General features: G+C 38.3%; 1 protein-coding gene across 1 annotated transcript in view; it reads left to right on the top strand.

The window, feature by feature from the left end:
* The window catches only part of XKR4 (XK related 4), a 496,242-nt gene that overhangs the window by 300,316 nt on the left and 168,717 nt on the right, over positions 1-27,209 (top strand). Inside the window, exon 2 of the mRNA XM_090282857.1 lies at positions 25,400-25,599. Coding sequence (XP_090138983.1) covers positions 25,400-25,599 — 200 coding nt within the window. The remainder of the gene's footprint in view (positions 1-25,399; positions 25,600-27,209) is intronic.

Here is a 27,209-nt window from a genome sequence, read left to right as displayed (position 1 = left end):
AGAGTCCCAGTGTGGCTTCAGAGCTGGCCGATCAACAGTGGACATGATCTTCTCCCTACGCCAGCTGCAGGAGAAGTGTCACGAGCAGCATAAACCACTCTACCTCGCTTTTATCGACCTCACGAAGGCGTTTGATCTGGTCAGTCGAAGCGGACTCTTCAGCTTGCTACGGAAGATTGGCTGTCCACCACATCTGCTTGCTGTGGTCATGTCCTTTCACGACAACATGCACAGCACCGGTGTCCTACAACGGCGCAACCTCTGAGGCCTTCCCAGTCAGCAGCGGAGGAAAGCAGGGCCGCGTCCTCGCGCCTACGCTGTTCGGAATCTTCTCCGTGCTCCTCCAATACGCCTTTAAGGACTGCAGCGAGGGTGTCTTCATTCACACCAGATCCGATGGCAAGCTCTACAACCTGGCCCGTCTACGAGCCAAGACCAAAGTCAAAGAGGTGCTCATCTGTGAGATGCTCTTCGCCGACGACGCAGCCTTGACATCACACTCCGAAGAGGGACTCCAGCAGCTAGTCACTTGCCTTTCCCACGCATGCAAGGAGTTCGGACTAGCCATCAGCCTGACGAAGACGAACGTTATGGCTCAAGGCACGGGGACTCCCCCATGCATCACCATCGACAGATACACCCTGGAGGTTGTCAACGACTTCACTTACCTCGGGTCCACCATCTCGAGCTCTCTGTCAGTCGACTTGGAGGTCAACCGGAGAATCGCCAGGGCAGCCACAGTTATGGCCAAACTGAACCGGCGAGCGTGGAACAATTCCAGCCTCACTGAGAAAACCAGACTGCGCATCTACCAAGCCTGCATACTCAGCACTCTCCTCTATGGCAGCGAGACGTGGACCACCTATGCAAGGCACGAAAGGAAACTCAACAGCTTCCACATGAGGTGCCTGCGACGCGTCCTGCATGTCGCCTGGCAGGATAAGGTCTCCAACACCGAGGTGCTGAAGCGAGCCAACATGAGCAGTTTGCATGCAGTTCTTAGTGAGAGACGCCTCAGGTGGCTCGGCCATGTCAAAAGAATGGATGCAGGCCGTATTCCCAAAGACCTCCTCTACGGTGAGTTAGCAGAAGGTCAGAGGATGACAGGGCGCCCAAAACTGCGGTTTAAAGACATCTGCAAAAAGGACATGACACAATGCTCCATCAATCTCAACACATGGGAAGTTCAAGCAGACGACCGCCTAGCCTGGAGGCTTGCGGTCAGGCAAGGTACGTCACGCTCAGAGGCTGCGCGCAACGAGGAGGCAGTCCAGAAAAGATCGAGGCGGAAGCAGCGTCAACAGCAGCAACAACAGCCATCTGCCTTCACCTGTAACAAGTGCGGCAGGGATTGTCACTCCCGAGTCGGACTGCACAACCATTCTCGGCGGTGCAGATAGACTCTCAAGAAGCTACGCCATCGTCTCTCGAGACGGACGGCTGCCGCCGACGACGATGACATACATACATACACATGTGCATTGGGTAAGTGTAGAATTTTTAAGTAGTCAGATAAAATTATTCTAAGGACTTCAACTGTCTGGTCAACTTTCTTCAAGCAAGAAGCCAATTCAGATGTTCAGTGATTTGCTGGCATTAAATATCAGCAAGCAGCAGCTTTGGTAGCGCCCTTTATCTTCTCGGCTGCCGTGTTCTGTGCCATAGCACAATGATGGGAAAACAAAAATCACCTTTTATCTCTGTCTCAGAATCAGGTTTTCAAATATTAGTCATCAAATGAATGAAAGTAATAGAACCCAAAGGAAATCTACAAACCAATTTTACGTGCATAAGGTAAAACTGTGGCAAAGAAGCGTAAAAATGTTGACCTATAGTAAACTTGATTCAAGACAATATAGGAGAGGAAAGCACGTTGACTAACAGTGAGGGAAAATATAACATAAATTGATACTTTTAAAGATGTAATTAAAACTCTACATGCTGTGAAGGAGAAATTGAAGCACGTAGGGACTTAAGGGAAGAATGGCTAAGAAGCTGAGGAGTAGTCTCAGCAGGAATGAGAGGAAAACAGAAATCTCTGGGAACTCTGAGTTGTCTTCTGATATTCGAAAGGCGGTGTGGAAAAGATGGATTAAATTTACTCTAATGGTCCTCAGGGAATGAAACAGAAGCAAAGGATAGGTGCTGTGGTAGGACCAATTTCAGGAACTTCCTCCCCATCAGAGCTGGCCTGTGTTCAAGGAACAGCTTTTGAGAACTCATCAATATACATAAAGAATGAGGGCATCCTATGACTCAAGGAACAAGGAAGTAGAATGTTCTAACTGGTGTGGCTTAGTTCGTTGGAGCATTTTCCTGCAAAGAGCGTTCGATTCCTGTTCAGGGCACATGCCTGGGTTGCGGGTTCAGTCCCCAGTGGTATGTACAGACATACAAGGGGCAACGAGAGTCAGCCAATCCATGTTTCTCTCCCTTTCTTTCTCCCTCCCTTCCTGTCTCTCTAAAAGTAAATAAATAAAATCTTTAAAAAAAAAAAAAAGGCAGAGTGTTAATCAGATCAAAGATTTGTATCACTTTGCTTCTTTGTATCCTCTTGTTTTGTCTCACCCCTGGAGTGATTTAACTTCTTTTGTCCAAATACAAAGTGAAGGCCACTCAAGAGATAACACCTTTCATAAACAATAAGAAAGAGCACTGGCTTTTAGTGTGGGTTAACAAGCTGATTCTCACTCTCATACTTTTCCAAACACATTTTGAATATTAACATGTAATAATTAATACTATCACATTGGTGATTATCAAGAAATTTTCTACAAACAATAGGTAGTTTTGTTTTGTTTTATTTGGTTTCTTATTGGAAGTATAACAGAAATGGATGGGTAGGTGAATAGGTAGATGATGATTACAAGTAGATAGATGACAGATAGACAGATAATGTTCATAGATTTTGAGTTTTCTGAGATAAGGTGACCCTTACAGAATACTTGGGTCCAAAATAACTGAAAAGAAAATCCAAAGGTTAGGGTGTCATTGGTTTTCCCTATTTTATGCTTGAAAAATTAAAACAACTTGTTTCTAATGACATCTAATAGTTATTAGCTACTGAATATGTACCTCATCTCATCTTATTTTTAATTATTTTATATTTTTTAACAGAAAATATATATGTGTATTTAATTATTTCATATTTTAACAGATTACATTTTTAAGGTAATTAGAGGTGGGCAAATGTAATAAAAGACTGTGATACAATAATTGGCATCAGAATGTCTGAGAAGTTGGCCCAGTTGCCATTTCTCAGTCACACAATTCAGATCACTGATCCTTAAGTCTCTCTTGAATGTAGGCTATAATATTCTAGTATGAGAAATGCTCTGGGAATTTTTCAATGATTTGGTTACTATGGCCTATATAATTTAATAATCAGAACCTTAAAATTAACATTAAAATTGAAAATATACAAGAAAATCACAAAATAATAGTTATGAATAGAAATTAACAAATGTAAAACCTCAGTAGAATGAGCCACTAAGTGAATTGTTATTTTCACTCTTAAAATTGACAAAGGCTTTTTAATGATAATACATAGTGATTTAAGAAAATAAGAATACTCATATATTGCACATTGACACCATCTTTCTAAAGAAAAATTGTAAATATATCTAAAAAGATTTCAAATATTAAAGCTACATCAGCACTTAAACCTTATATGAGTTTCAAAAATAATAAATTAATATTTATCTTTTTACTCAAAGATCATTTTAATGTTTTATTATTAAACTTTCTATTTTAATTTTACTTTTTATTTTTATTTATTTTTTATTGTTGTTCTATTACAGTTCTCCCAATTTTCCCCTGTTGCTCTCCCCTGCCCTTCCCACCCCACCCCACTCCCAGTCAATCCCCACCCTGTTCCCTTTCTTTCCTCCCTTATCCTCCTCCGCCCCCCACACTGGTCTCTGTCTGTTCCTTGTTTCTATGCCTCTGGTTCTATTGTGCTCACTTGTTTGTTTTGTTCACTAGGTTCCTCTTATAGGTAAGATCGTATGGTATTTGTCTTTTGCTGCCTGGCTTATTTTGCTAAGCAAAATACTCTCCAGCCCCATCCATGCTATTGCGAAAGGTAGGAGTTCCTTCTTTCTTTCTGCTACATAGTATTTCATTGTGTAAATGTACCACAGTTTTTTGATCCACTCATCTACAGATGGGCATTTAGGCTGTTTTCAGCACTTGGCTATTGTAAATAGTGCTGCTGTTAACATAGGGGTGCACAGGTTCTTCTGAATTGAGGTTTCAGGAATCTTAGGGTATTATCCTAGAAGTGGAATCATTGAATCAAAAGACAGTTCCATTTTTAGTTTTTTGTGGAAATTCCATAATGTTTTCCACAGTGGCTGCACCCAACTGCATTCCCACCAACAGTGCACTAGGGTTCTCTTTTTCTCTACTTCTTCATCACCACTTGTTTGTTGATATGTTAATGATGACCATTCTGATCAGGTGAGGTGCTATCTCATTGTGGTTTTAATTTGCATTTCTCTGATGGCCTATGATGTTGAACATTCTTTCATATGCCTTTCAACCATGTGTATGTCATCCTTGGAGAATTGCCTATTCACGTCCTTTACCCATTTTTTAATTGGATGTTTTGACTTCCTGGTGTTGAGTCTTATGAGTTCTTTATATATTTTGGAGATTAAAACCTTGTCTGAGGTATCATTAGCAAATATGTTTCCCCATGTGGTTCATTCCTTTTTCATTTTGATGATCTTTTCTTTAGCCATGCAGAAGCTTTTTAGTTTAGTGTAGTCCCATTTGTTTATTCTTTCCTTTATTCTGTTCCATTGATCTATGTGTCTGTTCTTATGCCAGTACCAGACTGTTTTGATTACTGTGGCCTTATAATACTGTTTTATATCAGGTATTATGGTCCCTTCTACTTTGTTCTTCTTTCTCAAGATTGTTGAGGCTATTTAGGGTCATTTTTGGTACCATATACATTTTTGAAATATTTGTCCTCAATCTTCAAAATATGTCGTTATTTGAAAAAGATTGCGTTGACTCTATAGATTGCCTTGGGTAGTATGGACATTTTAATAATTTAATTCTTCCAATTCATGAACACAGTATGTGCTTCCATTTATTTGTATTCTTCTTAATTTTTTTCTTCAGTGTTCTGTAGTTTCTGAGTACAGGTCTTTTACCTCCTTAGTTAAGTTTATTCCTAGATACTTTATTTTTCTTGTTGCTATACTAAATGATATCTTTTTCCTAGTTTCTCTTTTTGATATTTCATTGTTGGTGTACAAAAATGACTTCAATTTCTGAATATTGACTTTCTTACTATTTTGCCAAATTTACTTATTAGGTAGAGTAGTTTTCTGGTGGAGCCTGTAGAGTTTTCTATGTACACTATCATGTCATCTGCAAATAATGACAGTTTTACTTCTGTCTTTCAAATTTGGATGCTTTTTATTTCTTTTTCTTGTCTGATCACTGTTACTAGAACTTCCAATACTATGTTTAATAAAAGTGGTGACATTGGACACCCTTGTCTTGTTCCTGATTGTAGGAGGAAAGCTTTTAGGTTTTGTCCATTGAGTATGATGTTGACTGTCGGTTTCTTATATATGGCCTTTATTATGTTGAGGTATGCTTCCACTACTTCCACTTTTCTGAGTGTTTTCATCATAAATGGGTGTTGTACTTTATCAAATGCTTTTTCAGCATCTATTGATATGATCATGTGATTTTTGTCTTTCATTTTGTTTATGTGGTATATTACACTTATTGATTTGGGAATATTGTACCATACTTGTATCCCTGGGATGAATCCCACGTGACCATGGTGTATGATCTTTTTAATGCATTGCTGGATCCAGTTTGCCAATATTTTGTTGAGGATGTTAACATCTATGTTCATCAACAATATTGGTCTGTAGTTTTCTTTCTTTGTTGTGTCTTGATCTGCTTCTGGAACTAGGATAATACTCTTCATAGAAAGAGTTTGGGATTTTTCCTTCTTCTTGGATTTTTTGGAATAATTTGAGAAGAATAGATGTTTGTTTTTGCCTAGATGTTTTGTAAAATTCACCTGTGAAGCCATCTGATCCAAGTCTTTTGTGTGCCAATAATTCTTTTATTACTGCTTCTGTTTCACTAGTTGTTATTGGTCTATTCAAGCTTTCTGCTTCTTCTTACTCAGTTTTGAGAGATTATGTTTCTATGAGTTTTTCCATTTCACCCAGGTTGGTAAATTTCTTGACATATAGTTGTTCATAGAAATTTCTGACAGTTCTTTGTTTTTCCGTGGTATCGGCTGTGATTTCTCCTCTTCTGTTCCTGATTTTATTTATTTGGATTCTCTATTTTTCTTTTTTCTTAAGTATATTTTATTGATTATGTTGTTACAGTAGTTCCAATTTTTTTCTGCCTAAGCTCCCCTCAACCCAGTACCCCCCTTCCCTACAGCAATCCCACCCCCTTAGTTCATGTCCATAGGTCGTGCATATAAGTTCTTTGTCTTCACCCTTTCCTATATTATACTTAACTTCCCTCTGTCTATTTTGTACCAACAATTATGCTTCTTAATTCCTGCACCATATCCCCATTTCTCCCCCTTCCCCCTCCCAGCTGATAACCCTCCAAATGATCCCCATACCTATGATTCTGTTCCTATTCTGGTTTGCTTAGTTGGATTTTGTTTTCATTTTTTAGATTCAGTTGTTGATAGTTGTGAGTGTATTGTCATTTTAGTGTTCATAGTTTGATCTTCTTTTTCTTAAGTAAGTCCCTTTGACATTACATATAATAATGGCTTAGTGATGATGAGCTCCTTTAGCTTTACCTTGTCTGGGAAGCACTTCATCTGCCCTTCCATTCTAAATGATAGCTTTGCTGGATAAAGTAATCCTAGTTTCAGGTTGTCTTTCATCACATTGAATACTGCTTACTAGTCCCTTCCTGCCTGCAAAGTGTCCTCTGAGAAATCAGATGATAGTCTTATAGGCACCCCCCTGTAGGCAACTCTCTGCCTCTCTCTTGCTGCCCCTAATACTCTGTCTTTATCTTTCACCTTTGGCGTCCTGGTGTGGTCCCCTCTGGGTCCAGTTCATCTGGCACGCTCTGTGCTTCCCAGACCTGTATATCTATTTCCTTTGCAAAATTTGGGAAGTTTTCCTCATTTTTTTCAATTATTACTTCCTCATTCTGCACTGGTTGACTGTTTATTTCTTCCTCATGTTCCAAATCACTGATTTTAATCCCAGTTTCCTTCCCTTCACCATTGGTTTTGTGTGGATTTTCCTATGTTTCACTTAGCATAGCCTTCACTTCTCTTATGCATTTGCCATACTCAAGCATATCTTTCAAGCCTGTGAGCATCTTTATCACCAGTGTTTTGAATTCTGCATCTGTTAGGTTGTCTATCTCATTTATTAGGTTGGCTATCTCCTTGTCGCTTAGTTCTCTCACTGGAACCTTGATTTATTCCCCCTTTTGGGCCATACTTCTCTGTCTCCTCATTCTGACAGGCTCCTGTGTTTGTTTGACTCCGTGTCCCAGGTAGAGCTGTCGCTCCTGTTATGTTGTAAGGGGCAGAGCCTTAGTGATTCATCAGGACAGGGCGACCTGTTTCACCATGTTGTAGCGCTGTATGTGGGGGAGGGGTCCAAGAGGGAACAATGCCACCTGTCCAGCACTCGCCCCTTTTCCAGGCACCTCTCCCACTTCCGTACCAGACCAGCGCCCCTCTAGCTGCTGCCGTGGCCATCGTTCCCAGAGTGGGTGGGTCTCCGGACATTCTAGGATTGTGGGGACCCTTTAAAAAGTGGACTCTGCTGAGAGACCAGCAGTTTCTGCCTTCAGCCCAACCCCACTGGTCTGCACAGTCAGAAGCAATGAAGCTTGATTTTCCCTGGTGCTGGGATGGTGAGCTGCGAGGTCCAGTGATGAGCAGGGAAAGTTCCCCAGATGTCCCTCCTGACTTTTTAAAACATGTGACTGTGCTTTCCACTGGCCTGGCACTGCCGCTGCTGCTGCCACCACCACACGGCATCCTCTCAGCCCCGGCTCCGTCCCTCCTACCTGTCTGGATGAATATTTCTTCTTTATATCTTTGTTTGCTGGACTTCCATGCAGTTTGATTTTCTGGAACTTCTGGTTGTTTCTATTTTTGAGGTAGTTCTATTCCTTCTTAGTTGTGGAGGGAGATGCAGCATGTCTGTCTAAGCCTCCATCTTGGCCAGAAGTCTCTATTTTTCTTGATGAGTCTGGTTAAAGGCTTGTTGATTTTGTTTACCATTTTAAAGAATCAGCTCCTGGATTTATTGACCCTTTGAATTGTTTTTTAGTCTCTATGTCACTTAATTCTGCTTTGATCTTGATTATTTCGTTCCTTTTACTCACTCTGGGCTTGTTTGTTGTTTTTCCTCTAGTTCTTGTAGATGTAGGGTTAGGTTGTTTCTTTGAATTTTTCTTTTTAGGTCGGCCTATATTGCTATGAACTTCCCTCTCAGGACTGCCTTCATGTGTACCATAGGTTTTGGGCTGTTGTATGGTCATTTTCATTTGTTTCCAGAAACTTCTTATTTCTTATTTGATCTCGTCATTACCCCATTTACTGTTTAATAGCATACTATTTAGTCTCCATGAATTTGAATGTTTTTGAGTATTTTCCTTGAGGTTGGTTTCCAATTTTAAGTCATTGTAATCCAAGAGAATGCTTGATATTATTTCAATTTTCTTGAATTTATTGAGGTTTGTTTTGTGTCTTATATATGATCTATCTTTGAAAATGTTCCATGTGCATTTGCCAAAAATGTATATTTGCTTCTTTGGGGTGAAAGGTTCTCCATATATCAGTTAAGTCCATTTGATCTAGAGTATTGTTCAATACCACAATATCCTTGTTGATTTGTTGCTTGGAAGAGCTAGCCATTGTTGAAAATGGCGTGATAAATCTACTATGAGTGTGTTGCTATTGATATCCTTCTTGAAGTCCTCCAAGATTTTTCTTATATATTTGAGTGCTACTACCTCGGGTGCATATATGTTTACTAAGGTTATATCTTTTTCATGGATTATTACCTTAAATATTATGCATTGTCCTTCTTTGTCTCTTTTTATGCCCTTTCCAATCACTTTCAGTCTGTGTAGATCTTTTGTTCTGAGGTAGATCTCTTGTAGACAGCATATACGCAGGACATATTTTCTTATCCATTCAACTGCCCTATGTCTTTTGATTGGTGCATTTAAACCATTTGATTGGTACATTTAAAGTTATTATTGATAGGCATTTCATTGCCATTTTCCCCATTGTACCTGTGTTCCTCTCTTTCTCTTTCATTTCTTCATATTGTTTTTTAATTTTATTTTATTGTTTTGCTATTACAGTTGTCCTGTTTTTCCCCCATTGCCCTTCTCCCACACTCATTCCCTACCCTGATGTCCATGTCCATGTGTTATTTTTACTAATTGCTTTACTAAACCCTTCCCCAACTTACCCCCTTTTGCTCTCCTCCCCGCCCCATAACAGTTCTGCTGTTGCTTGCTCAATTTTGTTCATTTGTTTGTGCTGTTCATTAGTCTCCTGTATCAGGTGATACCATATGGTATTTTTCTTTCATTGCCTGGTTTATTTCACTAAGCATAATTCTCTCTAGTTCCATCCATGTTGTCACAAATGGCAGGAGTTCATTCTTTCTTTCTGCTGCATAGTATTGCATTGTGTAAATGTACCAGAGTTATTTAATCCACTCATCTACAGATGGGCACTGAGGCTGTTCCTGCACTTGGCTATTGTACATAAGGGTGCATAAATTACTTTGAATTGGTGTTTCAGTCTGCATTCCCACCATCAGTGCACTAGGGTTCCCCCACATCCTCAATAACGCTTTTTGTTTGTTGGTTTGTTGATGATGACCATTCTGACCAGTGTGAAGTGGTATCTCATTGTGGTTTTTATTTGCATCTCTCTGATGGCTAGTGATGTTGAGCATTCTTTCATATGCCTATGGACACTCTGTATATCCTCCTTGGAGAAGTGTTTGTTCAGGTCCTTTGCCCATTTTTTAATTGGGCTGTCTGTCTTCTTGGTGTTGAGACATGTAGGTTCTTTATATATTTTGGAGATCAACCCCTTGTATGAGGTATCATTGGCAAATATGTTTTCCCATAATGTTGGTTCTCTTTTCATCTTACTGATGTTTTCTTTTGCTGAGCAGAAACACTTTAGTTTGATGTAGTCCCATTTGTTTATTCTTTCCTTTATTTCCCTTGCCTTAGGAGATGTATTAATGCGAATATTGCTACGTGGAATATCTGAAATTTTCCTTTCTATGTTTTCCTCTAGGACTTTTATGGTGTCACATCTTACATTTAAGTTTTTGATCCAGCTTGAGTTTATTCTGGTGTGTTGTGTAGGTTGATGGTCTAGTTTCATTTTTTTGCACATCCCTGTCCAGTTCTCCCAGTACCATTTGTTGAAGAGGCTCTTCTCACTCCATTTTACATTGTTTAACCTTTTATTGAATATTAGTTGACCATATAAACCGGGGTTTATTTCTGGGCTCTCTATTCTGTTCCATTGATCTATATGTCTGTTCTTATACCAATACCAGGCTGTTTTAATTACAGTGGCTTTGTAGTATAGTTTGATGTCAGGTATTGTGATTCCTCCTAATGTGTTCTGTCTCAAGATTGCTGTGGCTATTTGGAGTCCTTTTTGGTTTTATATAAATTTTTGGAGTATTTGTTCAAGGTCTGTGAAATATGTTACTGGTATTTTAATATGGATGGCACTGAATCTATAAATTGGTTTGGGTAGTATGGACATTTTAATGATGTTGATTCTTCCCATCCATGAACATGATATATACTTCCATTTTTTTGTATCTTCCTTAATGTATTTCTTCAGTGGTATGTAGTTTTCCTAGTACAGGTCTTTTATCTTTTTGGTTAAATTTATTCCTAGGTACTTTATTTTTCTTGTTGCTATAGTAAATGGGATTTTTTTTTTTTTTTTTAGTTTCTATATCTGATATTTTATTGTTGGGGTACATAAATGCCTTTGATTTCTGAATATTGACTTTGTACCCTGCTATTTTGCCAAATTAACTTAACAGGTTGAGTAGTTTTTCTGTGGAGTCTATAGGGTTTTTCTCTGTACACTATCATGTCATCTTCAAATAATGACAGTTTTACTTCCTCTTTTCCAATTTGGATGCCTTTTATTTCTTTTTCTAGTCTGATTGCTGTGGCTAGAACTTTCAACACTACATTGAATAGAGTAAGGAGAGTGGACATCCTTGTCTTGTTCCTGATCTCAGGGGGTATGCTTTCAGTTTTTTTCCATTGAGTATGATGTTGGCTTCAGGTTTCTCATATATAGCCTTTACTATGTTGAGGTATGTTCTCTTTATTCCCATTTTGCTGAATGTTTTCATCATAAATAGGTGTCGTGCTTTATCAAATGCTTTTTCAGCATCTATTGATATGATCATGTGATTTTTGTCTTTTATTTTGTGTATGTGGTATATTACATTTCTTGATTTACAAATATTAAACCATCCTTGCATCCCTGGGATAAATTCCAATTGATCGTAGTCTATTATCTTTTTAATGTGTTGCTAGATTCTGTTTGCTAATATTTTGTTGAGGATTTTAGCATCTATGTTCATCAGCGATATTGGCCTTTAGTTTTCTTTCTTTGTTGTGCCTTGACCTGGTTTTGGAATTAGAGTAATACTGGCTTCATCGGAAGAGTTTGGGAGTCTTCGCTCTTTTTGGGTTTTTTGAAATAGTTTGAGATTGGTAGGCATTAGTTCTTCCCTAAATGTTTTGTAAAATTCGCCTGTGAAGTCATCCATCCCAGGGCTTTTGTGTGCTAGGAGTTTTTTGATTACTGCCTTAATTTTACTCTTTGTTATTGGTCTGTTCAGGCTTGCTGCTTCTTCTTGATTCAGTTTTGGAGGATTATATGTTTCCTGAAATTTATCCATTTTATCTAGATTGTCAAGTTTCTTGCCATACAGTTGTTTGTAGTAATTTCTTACAATCCTTTGTATTTCTGTGATGTCGGTTGTGATTTCTCCTCTTTTATTTCTGATTTTGTTTATTTGGTTCCACGCTCTTTTTTCTAGATGAGGCTGGCTAAAGGTTTGTCGATTTTGCTTATCTTTTCGAAGAACCAGCTTCTACTTTTGTTGATCTTTTGAATTGTTTATTTAGTCTGTATGTCATTTAATTCTGCTCTGATCTTGATGATTTCCTTCCTTCTACTCACTCTGGGCTTTGTTGTTATTCTTGTAGTTCTTAGTAGCTGTAGGGTTAGATTTTTTATTTGAGATATTTCTATCCTTTTCAGATAGGCCTGTATGGCTATGAAGTTTTCTCTCAGAACTGCTTTTGCTGTGTCCCATAGGTTTTGGGCTGTTGTGTGTTCATTATCATTAGTTTCCATAAACTTCTTGATTTCTTCCTTGATGTCATTTTTAACCCATTCATTATTTAATATCATGTTATTCATTCTCCATGAGTTGGAGTGTCTTTGAGTTTTTTTCTTGAGATTCATTTTTAGTTTCAAGACATTGTGATCTGAGAAGATGCTAGATATGATTTCAATTTTCTTGAATTTGTTGAGGCTTGTTTTCTGTTCTACCATGTGGTCTATCTTTGAAAATATTCCCTGTGCACCTGAAAAGTATCTATGTTTTGCTTCTTTGGTGTGAAAAGTTCTATACATATCAATTAAGTCCATTTGATTTAGAGTGTTGTTCAGTGCCTCAATACCCTTGGTATATATTGCTCGAAGATCTGTCCATTGTTGATAATGAGATGTTAAAGTACCCTACTAGGAGTATGTTGCTATTGATTTCCTTCTTGTAGTCTTCCAATATTTTCCTTATATATTTGGGTGCTCTTCTATTGGGTGCATATATATTTACCAGGGTTATATCTTCTTGGTTGATAGTTCCCTTAAGTATTATAAAATCTTTTGTCTCTTTTTTGGACTTTGCTGTGAAATCTGTTTTGTCTAATATAGGTATTGCTACCCCAGCTTTTTTTTTTTTCATGTCTTTTGCTTGGAATAGTTTTTCCCATCACTTCACTTTTAGAGAGTGTAAATCTTTTGTTTTGAGATGTGTCTCTTGTAGACAGCATATATGTGGGTCATGTTTTCATATTTATTCTGCTACCCGCTGTCTTTTGATTGGAGCATTTAATTCATTTATATTTAAGGTTATTATTGACAGGTATTTATTTATTTCCCTCTGTACCTGTGTTCCTCTCCCTCTCTTTTCTTCTTTTTTTTCTTAAAGCATTCCCTTTAGCATCTCTTGCAGTGCTGGTTTGGTGGAGATGTTCTTTTAGTCTTCCTTTGTCTGGGAAACTCCTTATTTCACCCTCATTATGAATGAGATCCTTGCTGGGCAGAGTAGTCTTGGTTGTAAGCCTTTGTTTTTCATTGCTTGAAATATTTTGACCATTCCCTTCTGGCTTGTAGTGTTTCTGTTGAGAAATCAGTTGATAGTGTTATCGGAGCTCCCTTGTATGTTATTTGCTGTTTTTCTCTTGCTGCCTTTAGGAATCTCACTTTGTCTTTCAGTGTTTCCATTTTAATTATGATGTGCCATGGAGTGGGCCTCCTTGGGTTCATCTTCTTTGGGACCCTCTGTGCTACTTGGACTTGCATGACTTTTTCTCTCATCAAGTTAGGAACATTTTCTGTCATTACTTGTTCAATGGTTTTTTTTATCCCATGCTCCTCTTCTTCTCCTTGTATCCCTATGATACGGAAAATGTTTCTTTTCATGTTGTCCAGCAGTTCTTTTACACCCTCTTCATTCTTTTTAAATCTTTTTTCATTTTGTTGTATTGTCTGGGAATTTTTTTTCTATGTTGTCCTCTAACTCATTGATCCAATCCTCAGATTCATTTAGCCTGCTTTTGATTGATTCTACTATGTTTTTCAGTTCAAAAATTCTATTCTTCATTTCTTCCTGTTTCTTATTGATCGTTTCTATGTCCTTTTTTATGCTGGTGTAGTTCTCTGTAAGTTCCTTGTAGCTTCCCTGGAGTTCTTTGTAGTTTTCTCTGAGTTTGTCAAGTTCATTGTGCTTTCTTATAACCGTTCTTTTGAATCCCATGTCTGATAGTTTTCTTACCTTTGTTTCATCTAGCACTCTTTCTGGGCATTCTTCTTTTCCTTTCATTAGGAGGTTGTTTCTTTGTCTCCTAATGTTGGATGCTTCTTCTTTTTTGTTTTTGTTTCTTAGATTTGTCTGCTTTGATTTTTCACCTTCGTGGTATGAGATTCTGTATAGGAGACCAGGGGGATTCAGTGGTGCAGTCTCTTTGATCTCCTGAGCTTGATGCTCTTGGGACGCCCTTTATACCATTTGTTCAAGCTGTCTGGTTGCAGTTCAGTTACTCTTTGGTGGAACCTTCCCTCTGCCTAGTTAATTAAGAGTCACTCTGCCCACCACATCTTGAATGCTTTTGTGGAGATGATGTTCAAACATAAACACACAACCCAGGGAAGAAACTCACACCTTCAAAAATATCCCCACCCACAATCACACTATGAGCAGCAAATGATCCAGTATTAATATAGATGCAAAGAGGTTAAGACTATTATACTATAGGAAAAACAGATAAGAATTGTTCTAACTGAAAGATGGTTTTTGAGAGGGAAGATGGTAGAATAACAATAGTGGCAAGTAGGGTCAAGGCTATGCGAGACAGTAAGTAATATTTACATTGTATGTTGAAAAAGGGAGGGAAGAATGCGGAATGAAGTGAGAAAGTGGAAGTGTATAGTATTAGGTTTATATAGCAGTTATAGGTTATATATTTAGTGTTAGAGGGAGGATAAACAAAACAAAACAGACAAACAAAAAAATTAAAGAAGATGAGTAGGAAGGAGAGAAGGTAGGAAACAGATTAAAGAAAGAGCTTTTCCCCAGTACAACCTTTGGGCACTGTTTTTTTTTCTGGATCCTCCCCTGGTCAAAATTCCATGGATTTCAAATCTTTTCTGGCTGGTTTTCTGTGATGAGATCTAGCTGGATTCTGAGGCTGCTATTCTCTCACTCATGGGCCTGCCACAGATCTCTGCTGTGAGCCGCACTGAGTTGAGTGCCCCTACACTGGTCCTGTGGCACCCTCCAGCACTCCTTGGGCTTGTCTAGTAACACTACTCTGCTGGCAAGCCATTGTGCATGCCCATAGTCCCTGCCTAGCCTTGGTTTCTATCTCTGCTCCTCCTCCAAAAAAGTCTCTGTGTTTTCTCCAAGATGCAGCACCGGCCTGCATCCCTGCCTGGCAGAGCCCTGGTGTGCACGTGCATGTACAGAGTTGCCTGCCTGGGGTCCCTACTGAGTCTGAGGTTCTGCCACAGCTTTCCCACATGAGCCCCTCTCCACAACTCTGTTCTGCATTTTTGTTCAGTGGAGCCTTGGTGCGTGCGCATTTGCGGGCAGAGTGTTGCCAGCCCAGTGTGTCCCCAACAAGACTCAGTTCACAGTTTCTCACAGTCCAGGCTGTTCTCTGTCTTCCCGCACCTCCAGCTCTTTCAACCAAACCTTCTCGCTGACTCCCTCCAGGACTTTGCTGGTCAGGGCACCTATGGCAGGGGGAAGTTTCCAAGCAGATCTTCACTAATGATCCAGTCAGCAGCTGCCCCTTTCAGGTGCAGTGTGGCAAATGTGTCAGGCTGGGAAGCCCAGTGACTCTGCTTGGAGAGCACAGGGCAAGCTCTCTGCGCTCTTTCACGCAGATCCCACACTCCGGTCTTTGTTCGCCCTCTCTGAAATCCACACTCACTCACTCCACTCCATGTTTGTACTCTAAGCCCTTCACAATGTGAGCAAGCAAACACTGCTACCTACTCCACTGCCATCTTTTTACAATCATTTCTTCGTATTCTTAATGCTATTTTGGTAGAGATCTACTCTCAGCGTTTTTCTTTTTCTTTTTTTTTTTTTGGTCTGCTAAACTCCTTATTTCACCTTTTATTTTAACTGAGAGCCTTGCTGGGTAGAGTAGTCTTGGATGCACACCTTTGCTTTTCATTACTTGGAATATTCTTCTGTCTTGTAGTGTTTCAATTGAGAAATCAGCCGATAGCCTTTCAGAGCTCCCTTGTATGATCCTCTCTTTGTCTTTACATTTTGCCATTTTAATTATGATGTGTCTTATGGTGGGCCTCTTTGGATTCATCTTCATTGGAACTCTCTGTGCTTCCTGGATTTGTGTGATTTTTTTTCTCTCATCAAGTTAGGGAAGTTTTCTGTCATTACTTTTTCAGACAGGTTTTCTATCCTTTGCTCCTCTTCTTCTCCTTCTCCTTCTGGTATCCCTATGATATGGATATTATTACATTTCATGTTGTCCTGCAGCTCCCTTAAACCTTCTTTGTTCTTTTCAGTCTTTTTTCATTTTGTTGCTCTGTCTGGGAATATTTTTCTATCTTCTCCTTCAGCTCACTAGTTTGATCCTCTGCTTCATCTAGCCTGCTTTTTAATTCCTTCTACTGTGTTCTTCAGTTCAGATATTGTATTCTTCATTTCCTCTTGGCTCTTATTGATAGTTTCTATGTCCTTTTTAATGCTGGTGTGGTTCACAGTAAATTTCTTGTAGCTTCCCAGGAGTTCTTTGTAGTTCTTACTGAGCTCATTTAACATTCTCATAACTATTATTTTGAACTCAATTTCTGCTAGTTAGGTTGCCTCTATCTCATTTAGTAAACTTTCTGGATGTTCCTCTTTTCCTTTTGATTGTGGGTTATTTCTTTGTTTTCCCATTTTAGGTGACTCTTCTTGTTTGTTTCTGCTTCTTAGATTGATCTGCTTAGATCCCTGTCTTTGTGGTGTGACCTTCTGTGATAGGAACCTGTGGGATTTAGTGGTACAGTCTCCTTCATCTCCTGAACTTGATGCTCTTGGGATGTCCTTTATGCCATTTATGTGGGCTCTCTGGTTGTAATTGGGTTTCAGTAGTTATTGGGTCATTTTTTGGTAGGTCCTTCCTCTGGCTGACTGAGTCACTCTGACCATCACATCTTGTATGCTATTGTACAGGTTCACTGCCTTCTCTTTCTGGATCCACCCCAGGTGATGTCAGCTGGTGTCCCAGTCTTGCCCTAGGTCACCTGTTCAAGACTACTAATGATCCACAGTCTGTAGCTATATCCTTCAGTTGTTAATTTAGTCAATATTTAATCAGCTGTCAAGCTTAAGCACCAATGGTGGGGCAGAGTAATTCCTTTAGGCAGGACTTTTGCTTCCCCTCAGGCTAATGCTAGTTTGAGGGGACTTCTCTGCCTGAGCAAGATGGCTCCTGCAGTATGGGGGATGACTCAGTACCGGATTCCTGGTGGCAACTCCCTCAGTTCTCTCCCCAAAACCACCATCCCCAGACTCTCCACAAGCATCTCTAGTCCACTCGGTACCCCCTCCTTTGCCAGAGCCCAGGGTAAGTTGCTACAAATGAAATTTTATGCATTGGTCCTTTAAGAGGTTCTCTGTGTCTCCAGCCATCTCTCCCTGGAAGACAAAAACCCTGCCACTTTTCACAGCTCATTTCCTTTCTGGCTCTGGTGCTGTAGGCTGGAGAGTCCTGTTTGGGTTTTAGACTCCACACTTTTTAGGAAGAATGCCCTGGCTGCTGAAATTTCCCTCCAGCACTTCGACTGCCACCCATGGGAGCCCAGCCAGCCCTCTCACATCTCCTCCACACTCTATACCAGTCACTTTGTGGTGAAGTGGTTTCTCCCGTCTGTCCATGACTACAAAACTTCTCTCCACCAATTGTTCAGTAGGTTATTCCGAATGATCTCTTTACAATTTAGTTGTAATTCCAGGTAGATTAGTGTAGCTTCCACTTTCTCCTCTGCCATCTTGGATCTCCTCTGTTATTAAACTTTCTAATATTTATTCTGTACTCACACACATATGCATGCACACACCCATATATGTTTAAAAGTATTAATTGAACTTTTTGCATATGCTGTTTTAATGTGCCTTTTGCCTTAACAACATACCATGAATTAATGCACTATAATTTGTTTAATACCATGTTGTTGGACATTTATTCTTGAAGCATTTTTATAATATAAAAAAATGCTTCACTGAATATCTTTATAGGTTGTTTGTAGAGAATTGGTTGTACATGTTCTTTGCCTATAGTTATTTTAAAAGAACAAAAATTTGACCAGGACACCAGCCTGACACTCCACACCTACCACTCCTGCCCCTTGTTTCCTAGTGGTGGGGCTTCTGCCTAGTGGATGGATTTTTGTTGGTGAATATTTTCCTGTTTCAATTTTTGTCAGCAGGACTTATTAAGGAGCCATTATGTTCTATAAAAGTCCATGGGTTTTTCTTTCTCCATGCTTTGCTCTAAGAACATTCATACTGAGTCCCTAAACCATAGGAAAAAGTGTTCATGTCCCCTGGGTCTGGATGGGCAGTTTCCTCCTAAACAAAGATTCAGCCATTTTGAAACTCTAGGAATGAATGAATTCAGAATGAAATTCCAACATACAACATGGATGAAACTTGAGGACATTATTTTAAGTCTAAAAAAAGTCATAAAAATAAATACTGTATGATTCCACTTATACCTAGAATTGTCAAATTCAGAGGCAGAAAATGGAAGATGGTGGCCAAGGACTGGGAGGAGAGGGGAATGGGGAATTGTTTAATGGTACAGTTTTATTTTGAAAGATGAAAAGAATCCTGGCAATGGATGGTGGTGATAGTTGCACAACAATATGAATGTACTTAATGTTACCAGACAGAAGGCCGGATCTTAAGTGGGTCTGCCTAGGGACATCTGGTAGTGAGTGTGTTCTTGACTTCATGTAGGAAAGATTTCACAACACTGGTACAGGTGACTATGAAGGTACATTTATTAAAGCTGGGGACAGTAAAACAAGGAAGGGCTTAGCATAAAAGAGTCAATAGGAGAACCTATGCTGGGCTGCCTTAGTTCACTGGAGAGTCAGAGAAAATGGGGCTTTGGGGACAGGTTCAGAGATTGCCTTGAGACAAACTTCCCATTGCTCCCCTGATTGCAAGTCTCAGGATCCCTTACAGTTTAGGATATGTGTGCCTGTAGGAAAAGAGACTAAGGAAGAAAAGAGGAAAGGGAATGGCACAGCTGCTCCCCAGAGGGAGAACATGTACCCTGGGTCCTTTGTCTTGAGGCTTTTATCTCTCTCTTGCAGGCAGGAATCTAAAGAGAGGTCTCAGGGGAGGATTTCAGCAGAATAGTCATCAATTTTCCAGGTGTACCCTTTCAGGTCTGTGGTCTCTACTGATTGGTCAATGCCAGGCAGGGTGTCCTTAATCATTGCAGCTGGTCCGGGCATTGCCCATCTGGTTTTGCTGCTTTTCTGGGCCTGGAGCTGAAATATAGTTGAGGCCTGGATGTTATTTCTAGGGAGGTGACCTTCTACATCTTGCTGTAAATTGCTCAGCCAGTTTGTTTGGCTATCTGTCTCAGTTGCCCTATTCCACTTGCCAAGGAATTTTCTAGCTTCTTACTATCCTGCCTTACTTAACACACTGAATTTCACAGTTAAAATATTAAGATGGTAGATGTTATCTTGTGTGTGTATTTACCACAATGCAAACGAACAAAAACTTATTCAGGACCTGGAAATAGCTTTTTTTGCCAGCCTTGGTTTATAGGGTATTTGAACTCTATAGGTACATTATTGGAAGACTTGATTTTGTGTCTTATTATGTGAAACTCTTAAGGCCAGATATTTATTGTTTTAGTCCTTGGGAAGAAACCTATCACCTGAATCAGGTTAACTGTGATCTCTTGGTGCTGCCAAAACAAATGTTTCATTGCACTGGAAGAGTTCAAGTCCCTGTGGGCCACAGACCTGGGAGTACAGTTTTTAGCCTTTTAACCTTTGGCAGCAGAGCTGAGTGTATGCACAATCTCTTAGTAGATGAAAACTAGAAACAGTATAGCTCAGGAGGCATTTGTGAGAGGCTACTCTCTTTGTAAAGCATGGGTATACTGAATTTAAAATTTCTGTGATAATCACAAGAAAGTTAAACATTAATTCATTCATTTTTCACACAACATGCAGAAGCTGTCAACATTTTCTTCACAATATATCCAAATATGACACTTTCTCGCTACTAATACTACTGGCAGCTTAATTAAAGCCACCATCTCTTCACCCAGAATATTGCAATAGTCTTCCAGACAATGTCTCGAGTCTTCCCTTGCCCCACTGCCCTCTATTTTTCACACAATAACTAATTTTGTTAAAATGAAAATCAGATTCCTTATTCTTCTGCTCAAAACTTCCCAGGGATTTCTCACCTCCCTTAGAAAACAATACAAAATTGCAAATATTACATGTGCTTAATATGTTTATTAAATAAACAAAACAACATAAGTTAATTGAATGCCTATTAACCATCAGAAACTGAGCTGGGCTTGTGGGTACAAAGACAAATGACATTCTTTTCTCTCCATGAGTTTATATTATAGGACATGAGATGAACACACAAATGAATAAATACAAAAATAATGTTATTTTACCCTGGTCAAAGCCTGAAAAAAGAAAGCTTGGGCACAGACAACCGTATGGCAGTTCTACCTGGATAGGAAAAAAGGATGAGGGAGAGGTGACAATTGAGTCATAAAATGGTAGAAATTACAGGGTGATTAAGGTTATGGAGAAGCATTCTCTCTGGGCAAGAGAATGACAGGAACAAAATTATAATGTGTGACTTCAGAGCCAAGGAGCAGCAAGTGCTTTAACATTATGGGGACATGAGGCATGTACAGGCAATAGAGGCCAAAGATTAGGTTAGAAAGGATGAATTAATAGCATTAAATGTCTATATTTGCATTGTTTGAGTTTATGCACATCTTCTTGGCAGTGGCGAGTCACTGAGCTTTTTAAGATGAGAGAGATGGGATTCAATTTATGCATTTAGGATAATGGAAATAACCCATTAAAGAGTTCCAAGTTATACAGTAGCAAAAACTAACTTTAATTGACTGCCTGCTATTTACCAGGTCCTTCATTTTTATGTTATTAACTCTCAGATAAACCTATGCCATCAGTACTGTTATCTTCCCTCTGCATAAAAGGAAGGCTAAGGCAGAAATATGTTAAGCTTAAGGTCAGACTGGAGTAGTAAGTTACAGAACCAAAACAGAAACCCAAAGAATTAGACTTTAGAAAGAGAAGGAAAAAACAAATTAAAAATATAAAAGTTTCAGAATGTAGTGTTTTATCAAATGTAAGAGGTAAGGGAGGGATAAGAGCCTAGCACACCCCCTAGACTTTTAGCTTACATAACTAAATGAATGGTGATGTGGATTACCAGTATAGGAGAAGAGGCAAATTTAGAAAGTAATAAGGTGTTTTGAATATGTTTGTTTTCATATTCCTATGGGAAACATGGAAAGCATATGGATATATGGGTAAGCAGATGGATGTACAGGTTTGGATCTTAGGTGAGTGTTGTGCTGCCAGTGGAAATCATGTTCATTCATGGAGACCCAAGGAGAGCATTCCAAGAGCATGCATGGGGGTTGATAAAAGAGTATTATAAGTTGAATTTTGTCCCCCTAAAAGATGTTGAAATCTTAATGCTCTGTACCTGTGAATGTGACCTTACTTAGAAACAGATTAGGGTCCTTGCAGACTATCAAGTTAAGGTGAGATCTTAGGGTGGGTCTTAATCCATTATGACTATGTGTTTATAGAAAGGAGAAATTTGGACACAAACTGACAGAGAGAAAGAGAGAGGGAGAAAAGACCATATGAAGATAAAAGCTGAGATTAAGGTGATGCATCCACAATCCAAGTAATGCCAAAGATTGCCAGCAAACCACCAGAAGCTAGGAGAGAGACATGTCATAGAGTCTTCTTCATAACTGTCAGAAGAAAGCAGCCCTGCCAACACCTTGATTTCAGACATCTAGCCTCCAGAACTGGGAGACAATAAGTTTCTGTTGTTAAAGCTACCAACTTGTGGTACTTTGTTAGAGCAGTCCTAGGAAACCAATACAAATAGGTAGAGAGGTATCTGCATGGAAGAGTGAATGATTATTGGTGATGATTAAACAAATACTGTAGTTCAAAAACAAGTTGCCAGTCAGAGAAGCAGGAAATGCTATTCTGAGGCTATACCAAGAAAAGAATGAACTTGTGAAAAGGCACAGAAGTATAAGAAAGGAAATGCCATCATTGTGCTCTGGGCAGAACAAGCTGTAGCTGGGATATGAGAATATAGGAATTTGTTCATGAAAGTCCCTATAAACTGCACTGTAACACATTTCATCTTTTAAGTGATCAACAATAATTGAAGACTCAAAGGAATGATTACATCTGTTTTATGTTTTAAAATGCTATCATTTAAAAAAAATAAAAATAAATAAAAAATAAAATAAATAAAATGCTATCATTTTTTAAATATAGTGGCAGTGGTAGCATAATTTTTGAATCTACCAAAATTATTCTATTAAACTAAACAGAAAAAAACTGAAGAATCATGGACGATATCTACAATAAAACTCAGTACTGAGATACCCCCATAATAATGTAGGAACAAATTAGTGACAGCTTATAAGAGTCATGTGATATCAGCAACTATGCAGGAAGCAGCAGATGGAAGGCCTTGAGACTAGGAGAACCTTCAAATCCCCAACAGGCACTCTCTGGAAAGTGCAATTGGCCAAATTAGAGATGCCAGAGAGCCTAGAAGGCTGTTGTCAATGATCCAATGCAAGACTGAGTCCAAGGGATCTGTAATACAATAAAGGTTAATGCTATTGGAGCAGTCATTCCTAGCAAACCAAAGAGCCTTCCACAGCAAACCTCCACATTAAGAAGAATCTGCAAGGCCTAGATTCCAAATTGAGCAGGATAGGGACAACCATAAGTAATGAAAGAGAAAGAAGGCGAAGGTGAACAGAGGCCCCTGATCTCAGAAAGTTAACAAGTGATGTTGTTTTTAACACTTCATGAGAATGATGGAGGAAGAACTCTGAAACTTTGACATCAGTAAAGCTACCTTAGCCCACATACCCCTCCTAAAAGTACATGAAAATTAAATTAACTAATTTTTAAAACTTACCAACAAGAAAAAGGTCAAAATTATTGAGGAAAAGAGAATAAGAAAAATGCTGATCTTCCTACAGATAATGAAAGCATACCAGAAAAACACATGTAGAAAACAAATAAAAACCATAAGCCAAATATTTCAAAATGAGCTGAAAGAAATTAAGAAAAGTATCATAATTAGAAAAATTAGAAAGGGAATTATTTGAAAAAATAACATTTAACAAGATGCTATAATTCAATATGGAATTTTATGTTTTTTAAAAAAATTAGGTCAGGAATGAAAATTCAACTAGAAGGGTGTGAAGCTAGTTAAACATCATAGTCCAAAGATAAATAGAAGATGAAGAAGGAGGAATAGTTTTTATATGAAAATCAATTTGAGATTGAAAGGATTCAGACACGCTAATAGATATAGAAGATAAATAAGATAGAACATAAATAGGAGACCTCAAAGAAGAAAACCAAGGCAATGGATTAGAAAAGAAATACTAAGTACTGTAGTTCAAGACCACTTAAAACTACACAGTGAAACTTTAAACTACAGAACAAAAAGGCATACTACATTCCTGAAAAACTGAATGCAGAACAGGCAATATCAAGTTACATTCTCATAAAACTATAGATCATTAAAAGAAATAAAATATTCTTCAAACATTCAAGCAGAAAGAGCAAGTAGCTTATAAGAGAAAGAACGTAAGATTTTTATCAGACTTTTCTACAACACTTTGCTAGTAATCAATGAAGTAGCAGATTCAATATACTCAAATAAATAAATTGCAGATCTTAGATATTGCATGGCATTTGCATGGATTTTACAGCCACACAACTTGAACCTCCAGTGGAAAGGTAGCCCAAGCTTTTCTGCTCTTGAACTTCCTTGTTGTATCCCTAGCATTATTTTCTCTCTTGGCATTTAAGAGTCTTTGCATTTGTTAGATGCAGTTCTTTCACAGATTCTAGAAATGTGCACCAATCTCCAACTGAAATTGTGAGGCTTTATAGGGTCTACGTAGCAAAAGAAACCTTATCTTCACCCAAGGCAAGATTGATAGCCACCAACTCTTATAAATATGCAAAAACTCAGAAAATAGTGTCCCTATGTACTTTTTAAAGGATCTACTAAAGAATTAGCTTCAGACAACCATTCAGCAAAGATATTGACATAAGGACTGTATAAGTATTCTAGCCAATGAAAAAGAAGGGTGATAGATATCAACATTTTTCAACACCTAATGAGAGAGTGGGTCTAGCATATGGTCATCAGTGGATGATGACATCATGAAAGAGAACATTAGTGACTTCTCAAGAAAATACTCCTCAGGGAAGTCCTCAATATCACCTGCTAAGCTAAAAATGACCAAACTTGAATCTGATCAAAATTCTAACATTACCTACTTGCTTGAAGAAACAAACAAAAAAAAAAACAACTCAGATATGTTAACCGCACCACAAGAATACCATCATCTAAAGCAAGACGTTGAAAAATATGCAAGAAATGAAAAAAATGGAAGGGGAATTCATGATATAGAAAAAACTTAAGTTATAAATCAAATACTCATCATGTGTGGGCATTGGTTGGATTGTGTTTCAAGCAAACTAAAAAAATACAATAATCAGGAAAATATGAACACTAAGTATTTGATAATATTAAAAATTACCCTTATTTGTAAGTATAATAATGCTACTAAATTTTTGTTTGTAAATTAATTTAATAAAATATTTATAAATGAAATAATATGATGCTTGGGATTTGCTCTAATCTGGTGGCACAGAGTAAAAATATAAATGAAAAAGTTTGGCAATGTATTGATAATTTTTAATCTGGATGAAGAGTATAGTGCATTCAGTATACTGTTTTTTCTCCTTTTGCATATGTTTGAAATTTTCAATACTGTTTTTTAAAAGACATAAGGAGGCTTTACAAGTACATACATTCCAGTACTTCAGACTTATTGCACCCTGAGAGAAATCCATCTTCTCAACATCATTGAGCACATAGAGAAACTGACAGCAGAGTATGTGTATAGATTTTCAAAGTAGCAAATCTCTTCTATACCTGAGCTTCTAATACATTTCACCTCACTCTTCATATTGCAATTCAATGGAATGCCTTTAATTAGTATTAAAATTGCAGTGACTTCTCAAAGTGAACATTTAAGAATAAGGGAACTCTTAAACAATTAACTTTAGGCCTTAATATAAGCCACTAGAGTAATTGTTTCTTGTGTGTGTTTGCTTGTGTTGGGTTGCATAAAAGAAAAATAGTCCTGGTATTTAAATTATAAATGATCACTCAACTCTTTCCTATTCTCCATGTTTTCCTTCTAGATATTTCCACACAATATACCTAGGTATTCGAAGCCGACAGAGTGGGGAGAAGGACAGATGGAGATTTTACTGGAAAATGGTGTATGAGTATGCAGATGTGAGTATGCTGCATTTGCTCGCCACCTTTCTGGAAAGTGCTCCACAGCTGGTCCTGCAGCTCTGCATTATCGTACAGACTCATAGCTTACAGGCCCTCCAAGGTAAGGGCTTGCAATTTGGTTTCTTAATTTGGGGAAAGACTGACTGGCTACTTTTGTCACAATTCAAGAATTGTACTAATACCTATTGTTGACACAGGCCATGGTACTTCCTGTTATATGCCTGCTGTTTGGCACTGAATTTGTAAATGATGTGCGTTTTCTTCTTCACCATCACTTGTCAGGATTAATTTATACCAATACAACTCTTTTGCCCTCAAGTTGCCCTCTGAGTAGGAACAACAAATGATATGATTTTACACTTGGTCAATATGATATTAGAGTCAACCGAGGCTCTCTGGTTTATATGCTAGAGTAATATAAAACAAATTGAAAAGGAGCCATAGTTCTTTCTCTCTCTCTCTCTCTCTAAGTAATGAATATACATATATGAATGTTACGGTAATGACTAACATTTTCTTTTGACTTTAAGAATCAGAGAGAGAGAAAAATTTAAAGAAAATGGTAGAGGATTACCTTAGTATTTTAAAAAAGGTCACATGGAAAAATCTCAATATTTAACGAATGTTGTTTATAATACTACTAAGTTTTAGAAAATGAATATTATTATAAGATTAATATTGTAATGTTTTACTGTGTTGTTTTATTATCTCATCAGTAAAACTATCCCATTTATAACAGATTTGCTCTGATGTTTCCTTAGGGCCTGCTGCTCAGTTCTTTTCTAGAAGCAGAAAGATTAGACAAACAAGTGGGCAGACAGGTGAATAAATTGGGTAGATGGATGATGGATAGATAGACATTTTCTAAAGAAAGTTTCCAGGTAATTTGACAATCCTGTAACTAAATAGATGTTATTAAACAGTTAACATATTATAATGTGCTCATTTTGCTTCAATCTCAGCAGAGCCTTGCTGGGACTTCCTCTATGCACACACATGTTGCTATCATGTTCTGGGCCATGCTCTAACTTGGGTCTTGATCAGTTTGGTCTGGGGAATCTCTACAACATCCTTATAAATTTTTATAACAAGTAACAAATTAGCTTAGGCTGAATACTTTTAACTGTGAGTGGGGATGCAAGAGGCATATTATAGGAAAAGAAAGATGGAGGGTGTCCTGGTAACAAGTGACCCATTTATGTTTGAATTCCTGGTTCAAGTTTGGCTCCTCACTAAAGTAGCTTTGATCTGAGATATTTGAGAAAAGAGTCAAAGAGATGTATAGGATTCTCAAATGTTAGAAAGCAAGTTGGAAGAAAGAGTGTATTAATAGAAACATAAGAGAAAAGCAGGGAGAAGGGAAGACTTATAAATTAGTTGTGGGTGACTATATTCAGCAGTGAAAGCTGCATAGGGAGGTTCTGGCTTTTAGTACAATATATCATTTCTTGCTCTGAGATCTTGTGTAAGACAATCTCTCTAGGACCCAGTTTCCCAAATGTAAAGGTCACTAGGGTGAGGTATATGCATTAGGAAATGGTCTGTAAATAAGCATACAATTTGAAAGGCAACATCAAACAAAAACTTTGTCAAAGTTCCCAATACTTATCTTCAGAATGATGTGGCCCCTCCTTAGAATAGTTACACAGTGAGAACTCTCTGGAAAAGGAAAATCCAAGTCCAGATGTAGAGGGTTGCAAATGACCTTCC

This window comes from Furipterus horrens, unplaced genomic scaffold (genome assembly GCF_987537825.1).
Source record: "Furipterus horrens unplaced genomic scaffold, mFurHor1.1.pri manual_scaffold_7, whole genome shotgun sequence".
In the NCBI taxonomy this organism is placed as follows: domain Eukaryota; kingdom Metazoa; phylum Chordata; class Mammalia; order Chiroptera; family Furipteridae; genus Furipterus; species Furipterus horrens.
Note: the sequence above shows the minus strand (reverse complement) of the source record. Positions and strands in the feature narration are given on the sequence as shown.